We start from the raw sequence: 18551 nt of genomic DNA, 5'->3' as shown, positions 1-18551 counted from the left end.
CCTCTCAGACTTATTTGTATGTGGATAACAATAACACATGCTCACTCTTTCCCTTGATTCACAATATATCTACCAAGTTATCACATGATCTATATTGCTTTGACTCTATTCAATTTCTCATCATATTGAAGTTTATTAAAACTGTGTGAACATTCAATCATTTGATCAAAAGATGAGCTGAGTCCAGATAAATGATAATAATATTGTTCTTTTTCTACTTGTATCATAACATTTATAATACCAGCTTCTTTTAATATGGACGTCACCTATAAAATAGAAGATAACATGAATAGGTTTTATTATTTCAAGAACTTGCTTTACATATAATTATTTTCTTAAGTGGAACAATTATCAGAATTATATTGTCTCAGGATGAGTTACTTAGAGATGTAATACGCCAAGACTTGTGACTCCTTTGGTAGGCAAAATGTGAAGTTATTTATGTACAAGCATGGCAGAATTCCATCCACTAAATCTTCTGACTTATCATGGAGTGTCAGTAAGTCTATCAGATCCAAAATATAACATTATAACACAAAATATAGCTTATCCATCAGCCCCAAAGTTTCAGCCAAGTCTCATTAACTAGAATGATGCAAGAAGAAGCCATAAATGACCCCTATCCTAATTAAAAAAAACTCTTTACAAACCCTTTCATGAATGTATTATTGATAATCATCAGCTCTTAAATTCATAGCCTTTCTATTGACCTTATCATAGATAATCAAATAACAAACCTGAGTTATTATTTTTTGTTCGGAAGATTCTGGTGATATCTGTACATGGATCAAACCTAATATTTTATCTGATGTATGATGCCAGAAATGAGGATCTCTATAACTTATTACCCCTTCTATATTTAATATCTAAAATAATAATCAATCAATTATCAATTATTTCATATAAATTACTTTATTGATAAAATAGTTATTTATAAATAGATAGTTATAAAATTCATCGGTAAATTTTGAATTGTATTTTATAAATATTTGCATGGTAAATGTATTAATGAACAAAGAGATTAGGGTATAAGAAATTCGTGTTCAGGTTTTGGACGTCTTAAACCTCAATAGCTACAATGTTGGTCTTTTTCTCTAACATGACCTGTGCGTTGCACTATATAAAGGTCTCAACTAATAGAAAAATCAAAATAAGGTCATACTAATAGTTCTATTCAAAGCTAAAACAAGGAAAGACAATATACTTACCGATTGTAAAGATTCAGATAATTCTGTCTCTAAATGTCCAGGTGTTCGTAATAACAAGATAGAGCCAGTTTCTTTTAATAATGGTATAACACTCAATAATATCATAGTAGCAATAAATAATGAACACAGTGGGTCAGCTATATTCCAACCAAAATTCTCTATTAATAATGTAGATATAATAACACCTACACTACCTAGTGTATCAGCTAGTACATGTAAAAATACTCCTGAAATTTAAATTAAAATGGTTAAAAATTGTGCTGGGTATAGCCAATAATGCTACGAAACAACATGTATCATGATACTAGGACTATAATACATATCGCTTTATGGGGTAAAAGACAAAAAATATTACTTCATCTTTAAAGTTTCAATGATTTTTTACGACTTTACATCACAATTATCATTGTCAATAGCTTATTGATTGCAATTTATGTTCATAAATGAAACCTGAATTTTCAATTTCATCTGCGTCCTTTTATGATCAGTTGGTATTCAAATAAGAGCACATATACCTTCCATGTTGGTATTATGATGTTTTGGTTCTTCAGCATGACCATGACCTCCTCCATGACTGTGACCTCCCCCGTGACTGTGGCCATGACCTTGACCCCCATGCGAATGACCATGACCTTGGCCTCCATGAGAATGGCCATGACCTTGACCCCCATGCGAATGACCATGATTTCCATGAGAGTGGCCATGAGAATTACATGGTTCTTTCACTGGTTTTGAACCATGGCTGTGTCCATGTCCCCCACCATGACTGTGTCCATGACTACCACTAAATGCAAATATACCAATTAAATTGACTAAAAGACCCAACACAGAAACTATCTGAAATGAAAACAATATTTAGGTTTACATGAGACTGAGTCAATTGTTGATCAAGGTGTCGCTCGATTGGTGAGGTTCCGTCTGTTCTCAATTCTCAATCAAACCGAAGAGGATATGTCATATTCAAGATAAATATACTGCTATATATGTTATGGATGTTCTGTCTACCTCTAAATTTCATACAAAGATTATACGTATCAGATCTCTAAATGAACTGAGAGTAAAAATTGTTTTAAGCTAACTAGTAATCTTTCTGTTGAGATTTCAGGTGGTTCAAACAGTCTTCCTACAGCTTCTGAGAATACAAATATAGCTATCACTACTAGAAATAATCCATTGATAAACCCAGATAATACTTCTACTCGATCAAACCTAAAAATAGAAATTTATTAACATTCTTTAATACTAGTACATTTATGTTATTTGAGATATTTTCACTTTCTTTATATGACTTGGAAATCCTAGCACAATGGGCGTTGTTTAAGTGAAGTTAGTCTGACTATTGTCAAAAATGTCTGTTAATGGATTCTGTCTGAAGATTCAGCTTTAATGGATAAAAGTCAGATTTTCCTTGTGATGTTAAAATTGTGCCGTGTAAAACATCAACATATATAACACAATATTTCAATACATTTCTTAAAGCAATATTCACTTGAAACATAACATTCAAAGACTATATATATTTACCCATAGGAGAATATTCTGGTTGGTTTCCACCGAGCCATAATGGAAGCATATAAACCCATAACTAATGCTGAACAGTCAAATAACATATGAAAACCATCAGATATCAAACCAAGACTGTTGGTCCATACTCCATAGATCAACTCCACAAACGTAAAACCCTGAATAAAATATAGAATACAGTGGTGTTATACTTCTTCTACTATTATAATATTATTGGATCTCCTTTAACACTTTGAATACTGAGTGTGTAAACCAAGTAAAAAGTGTATGATGTTAATGTTATCAAACTTCCCCATTGAAATGAGCATACACTGACTATTTTAAAGACAAATTCCATGAATATTATTGAAGAATTTACTTACTAAATTAATACACAGAAAATAAAATATCCTCCTCGAATCAGATTCTTCTAGTATTTGTTTTAAACCATTTTTCATGATAATAAGTAAAGATTGAGAAGTTCTGTGTAAAGCATCACCAGCAAAGGTATATAACGGTACTCCAGTTGGTGAATAACCAATAAAATTACCACGACTTGATTTAGGCTGTGATACCAATAGTTTAGTAGCTGAAAATGAAATAATATTGAAATATGTAACTTATAATCTTGAGAACAGAAGAACCCTGTAGACAAAGGAATTTGTTTTTTGAATCACAGTAAAATTCTAGGTTTGATTCTCATATATCACCTACCAAAGACTGCCTTCAAATATATGAAATACACAAGGTTTGTCAACTCTACATTCCTTCAAAAGGAAAGGGGTTGGGGGTGGGGGGCAATAGCTACAGGCCTTGTCCCCAGAGGAGCTTCAAATAACTATTCTTACCAAAGAGAAAAATGATAACACTGAATACAACACCACCAGATAACACATGATCTTCAGTAATTATTTCCCTTAGTTTACTCATCGTGGTAATCTGAGCTATATACGGATGGTTCCATGTCAGACTTAATAACACAGCACTAATAAACATAAATATAGAGCCATATAGAGCTGTTTTAGCTGGTTGTAGATGGTTTATACATACAGCTTCTATATAATAGTCCAATAGGAACACAAATAATATCACTAATACTAGAGGAAAGATGAGAAACACTGTTGATTGTATGTCAGTCTGAAATTAGAAAAATACTGATGTGATATCTAGAATCAATAAAGTAAAGCTAAGTCATATTGAAGATCTTTACTTTAGCTTTGATTTAGGTTAGCAAAATGTTATGTATCATTCTTTTAGTTTATCTTCTACTAAATGAAACCTTTAAATTTTTTATATCTAAGTTTTAAAAAGCATGGCAAAATGTTTTCATAAAGCAGATAACTGAACCTAGTATCGGGAAATTTCATCACTTACCTCTTTAGTTAAATATATAAATGCAGCCCATGGTAATAAGAGAATAGAAGATACTAATGTTGATAATGAGTGTAGACGTTTAGCTCCTCCCACTTCTACTGATAGTTTTTTTGATGCAGCATTAAAACCAACTTGTAGACAAAGAGTTATAGATAGTAATACAACACCTCCCTGCAAATAATGGAGTAAACTGGTGCTAAACTATTCTTTAATTTGCATTTACCCCCCCCCCTCAAAAAAAGGTTTGTATCCCTTCTTCATTTTTAACATTTTTACAAATATAATTTTTTTACCTGTTTGGCCAAAAATATGTGCCAGAATGCACCAAATTAACTATATTTTTCTTTTAATTTTGGTGAGAGAATGACTTACTTTATGGTCTGACCAGCCAACTAAATTAACTATATGGTAAAAGATATGTGATATGACTGTTTTGTGGATATCATCATGTTGTTCTTCTAGTTTCAGGTTAAGGAAATCATAAATCAAATGAAATTATTGGATATTTCGTTTTTTGCATTTTAAATTTTTAATGAACATAGGCAATGCCAGACAATGTCCAATGAGCATTAAAACTGGTGCCATAACTCTCTTAACAATATACCCTTCTTAATGTCCAAATTCTTTAGCACACAGGGCCTCAGTTTATTGTTCCATACAAATGAGTAGCTGAGTAGACACTTTTTCCTGTCTGAATCAATGACATGGTAAATGGGTTTATAAATCTGAAGATATCATCTCTAGGTTATTGAGCAAAACAACCAACTCACTTAGCTGTCAAGGCCCCTTGAAATTTTTATAAGGATACTTTCATGATCTGTCATTAAATCTAATTTCTCATCATGATCAAATAAGAGTAAGGCAATCACAGCCAACACAAAAAATACACCACCACGTAACTAAAACAGGTAGAAAAAAAAACATAAAGATAAATATAACTTACAACAGTTAAATATATATACTATAGCAATAAATGGGTTATTAATGAATATTATTAAATATGATAAAATGCAAGTTAAATAAAAAGGGTATTGTATTTACCTTGGCTGGTCCCCCACTATTACTGGTGAATAAAGCTGTTATAGCTGCTATAACTACAATATCACTGTGTTCATATAACAATATACTCCTATAATAGATTATAATACAGTAACATAACATTTTAAATGCTAAAATTTTCTCAACGTTGTTAGAATTTTGCTGCCAAATCAGAAAAATATCATATTGGTAAATTTTTAACTGAGTAAACTTTAGAATATCAAAATACTGAATAATGTTGGATTAAATTTCAAAATACCGAACACTAGAATTTTACCTCAATGGTCCACATAATGTTAACCCAAACAGCCACATCAGACCTAATATACTTCCAAAAAATGCATGTCTACTAATTCTAAACCACTGAAAATATAAAACATGTGTCGATTATTAACTAAGGCCTGGGACTCAACAAATAAGACAAAGGAAAAGAGTTTTGAAAATTACTATCTTTAAATCAAATTGACTTTATTCCATAAAAGATAAAAAGACAAATTCCACAATGCTTGATACAGTAACGTAAAATTATGATTGCACATAAAATAAATGAAGTACCTGAGAGGCATTCAGTCTACGGCCAGAGCCAAATGGCTTCTGTAAAAAGAGAAATGGTATTCCACTCCTGAAAGGAAAGAATATGAAGCGACATAGTACTTACTGCACCCAGTTGGGCTTGTGTGGATGCACAATGCCATGCAGTGTATAATGAGGGGCATTATAAGCAAAACAGCCAATTCAACAATTGGGATAGAAATCAAATCTTGCATCTGTTTTTGTTAACTAAAAATACCTACCCTAACTTGACAAAGAATAGAAACTGTACGACAGGTACCAGTTTAAGAAGATCATACGCTATATATAACCCAACAGCTCTCAGAAACCTGGAGATAACTAGCAGTCCAATATATAAACTTAGACTGAAAAAAATAATGAAAGTTAAAACAGAAATCATCAGCCTTTCAAAATTAAAAATATGCATTCATGTATTCTCTCTTCTTAGAGAAAAAGTTACATAGGATCATACATGTGTAATCTACCCATGATGGGATTATAGAAAACAAATAGACGAGGTAGAATTTGTGAATTCTAAGCTGCTCCAGACTGATGACATAGTCTGGATAGATACTATTATCTATTCTGACTTGGTTTAGAGAAATGAAAATGAAAACCCTTGATAAGATTGTAAAGAGTTGAGTAGCTTGTAAAAGTGCTAGTTGATGCATTATTTGAGTAAATAACACTTACAAGACGATATTCTGGCTTGCCACAACTCAAAAAGCGCTCTAGTATATTTTAAAATTTAAACCAATTTCCAAACAAGTCTAGCAAGTATGAGTTTTTTGAATATAAAACAGATGAATAAATGAAAATCAATTCAAAGGTTGATCATCCTTTCAATAACATAGCATGTCATAAAGTAAGGATAACTGGAATAATTGTAAGTGTACTTTTTTGAAAGTGCTAGTTAAGGCATTTTTCTTGCCAGATATTGGTATCTGAGCCAATAGCATTTGAATTCAACACAATTTTCAAACAAAGTGTACCGTACCTGTATTGATGAGGATTATATATATGAAACATGTATTGCCAGTATGAATGGGGTATTTTAATGTAAAGAGAAGTTTTAGTGTTAAAAGGAAGAATTGTTAGTGTACTTACTCTGACGATCTATAAATAGCTCTACCAGGTAGAATATTACCATTATAAGCATCTCCCATCATGAATGATCTAATTTACAAGCACCACACTGAAACATATCATGGTACATTAATATTATGTATTGGGCTATAACAAAATGTTCATAAGTAGTGTTATATGGTTTATATCAAAAATGTTCATAATTGGGCCAATTTACACTTAACAAACATCCAGCTAATGCTTGGTCTATCTAGTGATCTGCATGGAATCACATGTGTTTGCTATGGGGTTTTATATCTGATATATTGATTCAATATTTCTTGTGTGTGCTTGCTTGTGTTTTTTTTTTACATTATAGCTGATAGTTCAGATAACCCCGACGCTTCGACTTCATGTTCATAGTAATCATATTCAATTTCAAAGTCGTAGTGAATCTCAAGAACCAATGCCAATGGGCCGAAGTTCAAGGAAACTCAACGGGAAATGCTCTGAGTGCTGAGACTTACTAAATTAGCATATTGCTGTCTCTTTCAACACTCATAAAATTAATGTTGATTGAAAGCTCGAGAACAGTGGTGGTTCATCAATATTGTCAATATCATAACTTTCAGTTTATTTTGACACGACATGTACCGGAAATGGAAATGGAAGGACTATTTTTAACTTCACTTTTAAAGATTTTTTAAAGGGAGCTAACGCGTACAAACCTACAATACTTATACTACAATGAAAATACCTCTGGGATTCTCACGTGCATATAAAAGAAACCTGCGACCAATTACCACATATTATCTTTCCTCATCATCTAATACCTTGACTGCAAAAGTCACGTCCTTTTTGTATCATGACAGTTTGTAAATGGAGCGACGTGATTGGAGTGCATGCTAGAGAATACAGCAAATCAGCCCTCGACAGAAAGCCTGTGTATCATAATTTTATAGTTCTGAGGACGTGAACTCTGATTGGCTGTATTCTCTAGCGTAAAAACTAATCAAAACGTGTACAAGAAAGGTGTAGATTGAGTTTGGCGCAGCTCAGACATTAGCTGGAATTGACCATAGTTAAATAGCATTGTACTTTTATTCTAATGGACCAACACGTACGTCCTTCTTTAGGCTACTACACCATTCAGCGCCTGGATGTTTTAGTAAACATGTACGCCCTCTATGTCTGTAAGTAGGCTATGAACTTCGGGGCTTACATACACATCACATACTCCTTCTGGGATCTAAAACAAAAACCTCCCCTATTCAACAGCATCTAAACCTAAACACCGCACTCTATTGGAACTCCAGATATATTTCTTGCCCTCCGAACAATAAAGTCTGGCCACAGACCCTGACTTTTGTCAATACTGGATTAAAAACAGCTTATCTTTGTTATACTTTTACTAACAATTATTCTTTTATTCATGACACCTTTCAATCACTCATTACCATTACTTTCAATCACTCATTACCATTACTTTCAATCACTCATTACCATTACTTTCAATCACTCATTACCATTACTTTCAATCATCATTACCATTACTTTCAATCATCATTCTAAATTTATATAACAACCATAACCTAAACTATACACAACACCCTTCATTCACCCATTACCATACTTTCAATCATCATTCTAAATTTATATAACAACCATAACCTAAACTATACACAACACCCTTCATTCACCCATTACCATACTTTCAATCATCATTCTAAATTTATATAACAACCATAACCTAAACTATACACAATATATTCTCACAACAATGCTAAATTTATAGCCATTTTTGTACAAAATGTAAAAGGAAGATCGTTTGATAGACATTCTATAATCACATAACAGCTTGTGTATCAAGGTTCCAAGTTCAATACAAAGATTAAGTCTTCCAACTGATCTTTATGACATTAATCGCTGTTACAGGCTCTGTTAGTGATCTGTGTGATTTAACATCATCTTCAGAATCAATGCAGAGCCTGATAGACATTGAAAAATATAAAGAGTGTAATAAATAGACTTAAATATACAGGTACTAGATGATCCAACCTCTGTATGAACTTGGCCTATTCCAGATTTGATATACAGTTTATAGCCATTGATCTGATTGATTTAAAATTATCACTAGAAACAATGCAGAGCCCGAAAGACATCGAGAATATGATGGGTGAAATTACTCGTTGCTTGTGTAGAATGAGTATTGCCGTTCTTCTCTGGGTGCCTCACCCATACTGTCCAGGCTTACAAGCCTCCGTTGCCTCACAGACCTTGCATGGTTGTCCTTTTCTCTCATTCTATCTCGTATGCTGCGCAATCGCAATTGTCTGGAGGCAACGGCATCTTCCATCTTTTTAGTTTGGATATCTTCCAGTGCTTTCCTTTCGGCTATGTAAGCCTGGACAGTTTCAGGAGATTCTGTCTTCATCATTTTTCTGACCTTAACAATTCTTTCGTCCTCCAATTGCTACAAAAGACCAATTTTAGCTGTTTAGAATAATATATTGAAGCTTTTGGCCGCGAATTGTGAAAATTAACCGGCTGCAGAATAACAAAAGTTCTTGTTTAAACGTTATATATATCGTATAAAGTTGAATAATAGTTGATGTTGATGATGATGATGATAAAAATGATGATGACTTACTTTGCGGCGTCTCTCAGCCTGTAACAGCCTCTCTCTAATATCCTCTACTGATGAATCTTCTCTTTCGGTGTTCTTCTTTTTCATCTCAAGTAGACGAGTGGGAGGGGCAACAACAACTGCTCTATTTTGAGAAATCTCAAAGGCGACCCCTTTAGCGGCTACCCCTGTCAGTTTTAATACCAGACCTTCTTCATTGTCACATTTCTCTTCTATAATAAACAAAAAATATAAACGTTTTAAAATAATATAGGTCTGTAAAAAGAAAATGTTACTTTAATGGGAGGTGCATGGGAGGTTTTATTATATGACACTCTCTTGCCACAAACGTTCACGAATTTCAACATTTTTGTAAGCAGTAAGCAGTAAGAAGCAAGTGGTATCTCTTGTTGAAATAAATCAAATACAATTCTTACCAAGAGCTTTAGGTGTTTCATCTTCGGCATTGGACTTGGGCTCTTCCTTTTCCACCTGTGTGCTGGTTGATTCCTGACTTTTAACCTGGAAAATGGTAAAGTCGGTTCTACTTATGACCATCTTAGTACCATCTCCAATAGGTTGAACTCGAATTATATTTCCTCTTTTGGGTTTTTTCGGCTCCGACCGAGTCGACAGAATACAACCCATTGTACTTTTTCATACAAAAACTGATGAAAATACTCAATTTTCCTGTATGTTTAACAACTTAATAATAATAAGTAGTCGACAGCTTCAATAGACTGGTAACTATGCGTATTACTCTATTGTTACTATGTCACGTATTTGCATATTCATTTCGGAATTTTCCGGAGACTCCGTGTTCATTGTGACGTCATGATATTAGCTATCTTAAATCTCATTTTTAAAAATACAAATTATACCCATTTTGCATGTGAATTTTATTTTATTTTCAAATGTATAATTAATACGTGGTTGAGTGAATATTTCTTTTGAGTTATACTGAATGGTTGATGAGGATGGGCAATTTAAAATTAACGAAATTTAGATTTTAACGCCATACTTTTCTTTTCCTATCTCGGCTTATGAAATGGAAATGAAGTATTCTTAGCAAGAATAGTGACAAGCTGCGCCATTTTTGGGGTTGATTTTAGTCTTGAATATATGTATAAAAATTATAGTCTTCAAGAGTACTAGAAATGTTAGAAAATATTCCTTTAAAGAAACTTCAAACTAGGAAGTACTGCACCAAGTTGGGCTAATGAAACAAGCAATTCCATTCAGTTGTCAGACGACTTGGTTCTTTGATGCTTAACATAGAAGAATGTGATTCGAACCCATTTGTTCTCATGGCGTGTCCACAAGGTTTGACAAACAAATGACAGAACAGTTTGACGCAATCTATAATATTATCATCTAAAATGACCAATACAAAGCTTTATTCATCCAAAATACTTTATTCACAGTCTCACTTCAATAATTCTTAACACGATTTTTGTCTTGAAAACATCTTCTATGAAATACGGCGAATAATTCTCGAAGAAAATGAGCGATTTCAAAAAAACTAATGAAAGATAAACCGATCCATAATCCCATTGTTCCACCAATATCCGAGAAAAGTTGAACATCCTGAAATAGTCAATGGATAATAATCCAAATGAAATGCATTTACTGCTCTCCCTTTCTGTCTAAAAATGGGCTAATTAATTATGCAATACGAGATTTTGTACTTAATCAACAAAGGTTGAATTAACTAAGATAATAGCAGACCAATATATATCAAAATGAAATCAACGTAGGCTACGGTTTCACTACCAAACAACAGACGGAATGGAATACGAGCTCCTCTTTAGCATATTTTGTTGATGAAAAAAGGTAATAGGTTATTGGAACAACCAGACGATTTTCCTTTACCAGAAGTAAACTATTTGAACAACAATGATTCTATTGTGGAAATAGAAAGAAGTGAAAGTTTAATAGAATATCAAGCTATTATCAATTTGAATTTGAATGCAGCCGACAGAGAGAGCACCCTTTCCCAACTTGCCTCATAATCTTGTTGTTCCGTAATATTCCGATAGTTTAAATCTTCAAAATATATATTCACTTTGGCAAAATTTTGTCTGGAAAAGAACATAAATCATTATGAGTACGGCAAAGATGGCAACGGTCCTTTTTTTCTCAAAGTGAGAGGAAAATAACGACTAATGAGTAATCAAGTATTTTTAAAAGCCGACGACAAGAGAAAAAGAAATATTTTGTTAACTATATTCGAAGTTTCACATGTTGTATAGATCATTGTAAATATGTCATACATAGAAGTTCTGGAATTTTCAGGTCTTTAAGTTATAACTTACGCTAATGATTGAGTGTTGTTGGCATTCTCCTCAAGATTCTGGCATACAGCATCACCTTTGGATCCACATACAACTTCGACTAGTAAGGCCTGCATATCGAATAAAGAGATATGGACAATATAATCTGTCTAGGTAATTTGTTCCTTGTTACTTTCGGACTCTTCGTATCCCCTTGCAAACGGCCATAAGCACGGGAAACGAATCCAACTGAATATTATGATTATTTGCTCGGCATTTAAACATTGTCTATGCAGATTCTGATGTGCTCACAGGTACCCTCAGAGGTTTATAATTCTTACCAGGAGTTTATTCACCAAGTGAGACAGCTTAAAGCTACTTTTCTTACTCTCAAGACACAGCTTACACGATTTGATTGAATTGTACGCTGGCGAATACAGCCAATCATAGCCCCCGATTCCATGCGCAGCCAATCTGTTTTCGCTAGCGTACAATCCAATGAAATGGTTGCATTTTCAAACTTCGCGATACACGAAAGGTAACTATTACAATCAAGGTAAAAGACAAAGTTCGTAAAAGCTTGTCATTGTAAAGATGCTCAAAACTGGGTTCCTGATATCGCGGAATAATTAACTCAAATTATAGTTTGTTATTCGCAGATGAAGACGAAGCATACAGATAGCTGAAATAATCTCGATCATAATCCTTTATCGATTCGATGGTAGAAGATAAAAGAAAATAAAACTGATAAATCTTACCGCATAGTTTTCTGATGGCCATTGTCGAAATGAAACAGATTCTTCAAACATTGTTTCGCTGAAAAACAAAATTGACAGAAAGGGTCGGGAAAATAGGACCAATTATATCAGAATATGCCACAATTACCCGTGTTAATTCAAACCTGAGTTACTAGTATGAATGAAGCAGTTTAAATGAAGATAAAGATCTGAAGAATTTCTTACCTACAAGCATCATAACAATAACATTCATGTTCACCGGTTTCAATATTTCGTTCTACTTGGCCCACACATCTCAATTCTGAAAAAGAAAATTCACATATCATCAACTAATACTGCTTATTGTAATAACAGGTGCGTTTTAAAAATATACATATAAAAAAATCATTTATAAAAAGCTCAATGAACATGGAAATTTGATGTAGCTTGATAATAGTCGGAAGATATAGCTATAGAAAAGTGTTAATACAGGACAACCTAGGTCGTAGCATAATGGAGGCAACGAGGCAGTATACCATCTTTTGAAACGACACGCCCTTAGAGCTTCCTTTAATTTTCAATACATCTATGTATTTTGTACCCGATACCCTCTCATTTTAACTTTGGTTTACTACGGCCTTGCAAACCCTTGCTTTAAAGTAACATTGTGTATAGGATCAGGGGCGCAGATCGCTTTTTCAATGCGAGGGAGGGGGGGGGGGGGGGGGGTTGGGACAGTGAGACGCCCCTTCGTAACGACGCTTCCGTGAGTGGAGATGGGTCTGCGCCCATGTATAGGAAGAAACGACTCGTAAATTAAGACTTAGTCTAAGCAAGAACTCAAACCTTTCTGTTGATGAACAATGTCAATAGACGAATATAAAAATGAAACAATTACCAGCTACTGATTGGCATTTGTCCGGGACACTTCTCGATCTTTTAAGTCTTAGATTGATCTCTTCTTTAAACAGATCGGAGCAGTTACACACATCTATGATTCTATTGGCTTCACACACATCTTGACAAATCTAAGTGGAGACAAAAACCAATGAACATTTATATCAGTATTTTTTTATTCTGAACACATCGGAGTATAATATAGCGCTCATGATAATCTTGCAAGCGTTCCTGGTCGTTTTCCCTGCTATAGTAGCACATATTATGAACGACAGATTCTGTATCAGTAGTGTAAACTGAATCTTTTAAAGGCCACATATTACAGCCAATGTCCTAATCTTGGCTCTGATACTAGCATTACAGAATCTGTGCTTCACATACACTACTAGCAGAATAGGATCAGGTGGGAAATCAGGGTGTAATCTTGTAGTGGTTTAATCATCGGTTTTATAACCTCAGGTATTTCAAGAAAAATACCTAATTCAAACTTACCGTTCGGGAATATTTCAGGCCATATGACTGAAAACTCGTTGAATCGTTACATAATCCAAAAGGCTTACCCATTCTTGATATGCGCACCTTGAATATAGAACGTTAACATAATTCCTTATTAATCGTACAATTATTATGTTAGGTGCTTCCAGGAATATTTATCAATTAAATAATATATATTCTTTCAGCATCTTCCGATTATATTTCTTCTAATATGTTGTTTTGATCCCATTGGTTTGTTGGACTATTAAACGCTTCATATCATCCAGATAGATCTACTTAAAGCACCAGGAAGAATCAGTGGCGTTACTCCATTACCCCTCCACTGAATTGAGGCGGTCCCGGCTCTGTATTTGTTTCATGGGGAAAGAATGGCCTTTGAGCCTACTCCCCCTTATTCATATGAGTCATAGTAACACCAATGGAAAGAACTCAATTATTACCTACCATTCGTAAGCCTATATGGCTTTCCATGGCGGTAGGTAGTGCTATACCTTTGTCGTAAGGATCCGGATACTCGTCCTGATCATGTATCAGAATCTGCGCCCCAGTACCGGAGGTAACACCATCTATATAGTCGTAATTTTCCAAAAATAACATCAGTTCTAACCCTAAATACATAGAATAGATTAATGAGAACTATTAAAACAGAACCTGAACGATGTTGTTACTCAGTGAACAGTGTGAAACTCTGAGTAACAACATGTTTCAGGTTCCGTTTAATATCTATATCACTCTACAATAGATATATTGAGCACTATTATAACAGCTGTATTTATTGGGCAGTATTTAAAGCAACATTCCGGTTTTGTTTGTAGGTCGAAATTTTATTTACTCAAATTTGTGAAAACTATACACCAAAATCTAGAGAAATGCCATCACCATCACCCCCTGGCCTCCTCAGTCAAAATTCAGTTACGTATATATTCCTGAATGTTTATGAAAACATCGTATCAGACACGTGGTCAGACTTGATCGTTCGGATGTACAAGAAAGATATCCGGGGTTGCAATGATTTATGATGTATAGTTGCAGTAATGGAATTAGTCAGAATTTATTCAGGGGGCATTGCGAAGCATTGTTATACTTTTATATAGTCACATCCTCTCACCTTTGTTCGGGCCACTTCTTCTGCTTTTGAAAAAACGTGACTGTAAGGTATAGCAGTTCCCAAAATAGGCACTGGTTATTTGTGTAAAATTACTGAAATAATCAAAATAACGTTAGTTATATCATCTCTCAAAGACATGCAATAATATGATTTTACACACCCTTGTTCTGTGTCGATAGCGCCAATGGAGACAGCAAGATTCGATACTAGCAAGACACAAAGTGGCATCAAAGCTGTCTTATTGATCGGATTAAAGACCAATTACAAGGATAATTCCACTGACAAAATTTAGTGAATGTTTAAATTACATCGTACAAAAAGGTTAAACTTACTCTGCATGACAACTTCTACCAGCAAATGAACATTTAACCAACATATTATTCAATTGATGCCCAATTGCTAATCGATTCTTTCTGAAATTGGCAAAAATCACATTTCATGATGGCTTTCTGGAACGTTGTGGTGCCCTTATCGTGATCATAGCTACAGAGTTGCTTTTAGTTTAGTCACAATGTTTACTACTTTGATTTGAATGCGGGTCGGTGTGTATTACACCAGCGACTGTGTCATCAGTGGCAGAAGAACGGGCATCTGCACAATGTCAAGATGTTACGAACTTCGTCTTATACAGTCAATATGAGGCCTCTACAAAAAGCGTACAATCCAATAAATTCGCTGCATTCTGTGATAAAAGAAAGGTGGATATTGCATTCAAGGTATAAGACGAAGTCTGTAACAGTTGAAGATGAAAAAAGGAAGCTCAAGCGACCCTCCTGCGTCGAAATTACAGATAAGATTAAACTCAATCATACCTCGTTTCATAATTAAACAGTTTCAAAAATTTCTGATAGAGTTGATCAGCTTTATCACGAGCACCAATACTTTCCCAGTCATCTTCATCAAAATAGTCTTCTTCTATCATTGGATCATTATTGGTGACGTTCAAAAAATCTAAAAACCTTTTATGTCGAATGAGAGGTGAATTCTCGTCCGTATTCTGATCTACAGAACGTTTCTTACGCTTTGATGTGACATTCAAGTCCTGTAAAAGAAAGACAAAAATTAAACTTTGGCGTAATGATTCTAATTTCTGTATGCAATCTGAGTAATCTCAATCTAATTAAATTACAATTTCGTTTCTTTTTCGTTTTCTGATATTTTTCGTCTCCATTGTTAACTAACAAGCTTCTACCACAATCACCTTCTAATGACGTGTTATTTTTAACCAATGAAAGTATGTAATGTAGACCCCGTTTCTTGGGATCATATCAAATTCTGGGATAGCGAAATAAAAAAATCTGATCGAAAATGTCAAAATGCTCATACCGGGTTTCGCTATACTACCATTCATTATGTTATCAAGAGGTTCAACAAATAACCAATCCGGTCTGTAAACCAACACATAGTGGGATTAATGGACGAGTTGTCAAATTGAAAAGTGTATCTGCAATTAGTAAATCAACCAGTACTATCAACTGGTAAAAATGTTAGCCTGATTTAGCTAATTAAGACAAACAACGCCACGCAATGTACATTGGGAGAAATTTCGCCAATATCCAACAGTCGGATGAATTATAAAGACATTTTGTAGGGCCTTGTTGTATTGTCTCATCCGAAAGACTAGATCGATAGAACAAACATAATGTAATATTTAAAACAAAGAATAGATTGTCTCTGATGCATTAATCGATACATTACACTAATTGGTTTCGAATTTAAAAGAGATGTTCATTGAAGATTCTTTCAGAATATATAGATATAAGAATTAAAATTTAATAATGTGTTTATACACAACATTACAAATGTAAAGCTGCATGATTGTCGATATTGAAACGCTGAATATAGCTCAATAAACCTAAACGCTTAAACTTTACTGTTTTGATAATTATGAATTAGTAATAAAAGAAATTGCAACATTTCAAACAGAAAAGTGAATATTAGAAGACATTGTTTGTAATATATGTTATCTGAGTTGGAATAACATCATCTTGAAATTCAAGGTGAAATAGACATTAACATTTCAAGTCAATTCAGTTTAGATTATAAATTTCAATACCATATCAAAAAGGGGTTATTAGCATTTACAATTGAGCATTCCAACGTAAAATAATTAATTCTGCAATGCAGCCAACTAGCCAAATAGACATAGAATGCTGGAGTCATAAAGATATAGTACATTGTATCATACTAGCTTAGTTAACACGTACATAAACATTTACATTGTATCATACTAGCTAAATAAACATTCACATAAACAGTTACATTTTATCATACTAGCTAAATAAACATTCACATAAACAGTAACATTTCATCATACTAGCTAAATAAACATTTACATAAACAGTTACATTTTATCATTCTAGCGACATTTACATTTACATTATATTATACCAGCGACATTTATAGAAAAAATTTTGTTATGACACTACAGCGATGATCAGAGGAAAGTTTCTATAATTCAACCAATTTAGAAAATATTCTTAAGGAATTTTAGAATACACGTTAATTCACACAAACTTGAACATTGGGGCCAAATTTAACGATGTTTTTCATTGGTTGGTTGGTAAATAATTCTAAATTTCGACTGAACTCGATTAAAACAAGAATGTATCCAGATCATGAAGGAACGAAAATATAGAATTTCATGAACACAGTAAAGTACTCACCTCATAGAAGTCTCTAACTCGAGTAGGGTTAACTTGATTTAACAAATCCTGTAATTCTGAACTTACTAGATGCACCATTGACTTTCTTAAAGGATTCACATTACATACGGTTACAGCAGGAAACTGTAAGGTATCAAATCCTAATACCACTGATGTCTTCTTCGGGTAGCGGAAGAACACACTACATAGGTAATATAAATGAAATATCAGTCCTCCTATGGCGACCAAATAAAGCACAGACCATATTACTTTTCCGACCAAAGTTTTCGAACTATTAATGTAGGGTATCCCTTGCATGGAAGTTTGCTCCGCGAAGCGTTCACACACTTTTTTGACCGAGCCATCATCAGTTGCCATGTCTTTAACAGCTGGTTGAAAATCCTGAAATAGATTTATGTACCGTAAAGGGAACATTTTTGTACACTGATGTACAACCCAATCAAATCACTGTTTTTCGTAATACAAGAATAGCGGCCAATGTAGTCAAGGTATAAGACTAGATTGGTAATAGCTTGAAATTGTGAAGATGACTGTTAGATTATAAAATGCTTACTAAATTAATTATCTAATGAATGATTTTTTTTCAATATCAAACAGTAATATAGGTCTACAATGTACTTACAAAACATTTGATATTCAATTGAGATGTCATTTCTAGTCACACAGATAGCGTGCGTTGGCTTTTTACTTGCAGTTCATTAACTACTATTGTTTTGTAAGGAGCATTATAAGTAATAGCGGTATTATGGAAAACCTGTTATAGAATGCAGATTACGTTGAAGGTATAACGTCGTCTATTGTATGTATGTATGTATTAGATTAACTAATTGAGAGAGATTAAAGGGAAATATTCTTAATTTTTGCTTCTCCAGGGTCAATTTTATTGGACTTTAGCTTCGCCGCCTGAAATGTACTAAAAACTTAATGAAAGTCATTGACAGTCCAATTTTCTGTCCAGCATGAACTAGAAGCATGGGATCTTCTCGAAGTTGATTCGGATTGATAGAATTGGACAGTGATAATGGTGGCG

The 18551-nt window shown here is 33.7% G+C and overlaps 3 protein-coding genes across 3 annotated transcripts; all 3 read right to left on the bottom strand.

Annotated features, from left to right (window-relative positions):
- Positions 1 to 89: 89 nt before the first annotated feature.
- Positions 90 to 6075, bottom strand: LOTGIDRAFT_103228 (hypothetical protein; the record flags this gene model as incomplete). The annotated part of the gene is made up of 15 exons (XM_009045973.1): positions 90 to 266; positions 738 to 866; positions 1209 to 1435; positions 1946 to 2045; positions 2288 to 2417; positions 2733 to 2890; positions 3095 to 3300; positions 3551 to 3848; positions 4086 to 4256; positions 4458 to 4543; positions 4894 to 4984; positions 5127 to 5214; positions 5401 to 5486; positions 5679 to 5745; positions 5918 to 6075. The coding sequence occupies 15 exons, from the start codon at positions 6073 to 6075 to the stop codon at positions 90 to 92; spliced, it is 2172 nt and encodes a 723-aa protein (XP_009044221.1).
- A 2357-nt stretch (positions 6076 to 8432) lies between these two features.
- Positions 8433 to 10014, bottom strand: LOTGIDRAFT_152543 (hypothetical protein; the record flags this gene model as incomplete). Its single annotated transcript, XM_009045972.1, has 4 exons — positions 8433 to 8490; positions 9017 to 9213; positions 9391 to 9599; positions 9804 to 10014. 4 exons carry the CDS (start codon positions 10012 to 10014, stop codon positions 8433 to 8435), a joined length of 675 nt encoding a protein of 224 aa, XP_009044220.1.
- A 750-nt stretch (positions 10015 to 10764) lies between these two features.
- Positions 10765 to 18166, bottom strand: LOTGIDRAFT_228153 (hypothetical protein). Its single transcript, XM_009045971.1, has 13 exons — positions 18144 to 18166; positions 17522 to 17902; positions 15668 to 15897; positions 15188 to 15268; positions 14856 to 14947; positions 14192 to 14355; positions 13745 to 13831; positions 13254 to 13383; positions 12602 to 12677; positions 12398 to 12455; positions 11682 to 11770; positions 11357 to 11447; positions 10765 to 10953 (listed from the first exon to the last, which is right to left on the bottom strand). The coding sequence occupies exons 2-13, from the start codon at positions 17876 to 17878 to the stop codon at positions 10798 to 10800; spliced, it is 1611 nt and encodes a 536-aa protein (XP_009044219.1). The 5' UTR covers positions 17879 to 17902; positions 18144 to 18166; the 3' UTR covers positions 10765 to 10797.
- Between the last annotated feature and the right edge of the window lie 385 nt (positions 18167 to 18551).

Source organism: Lottia gigantea (assembly GCF_000327385.1).
Source record: "Lottia gigantea unplaced genomic scaffold LOTGIsca_1, whole genome shotgun sequence".
Lineage (NCBI taxonomy): Eukaryota > Metazoa > Mollusca > Gastropoda > Lottiidae > Lottia > Lottia gigantea.
This window is presented reverse-complemented; position numbering and strand designations above follow the sequence as displayed.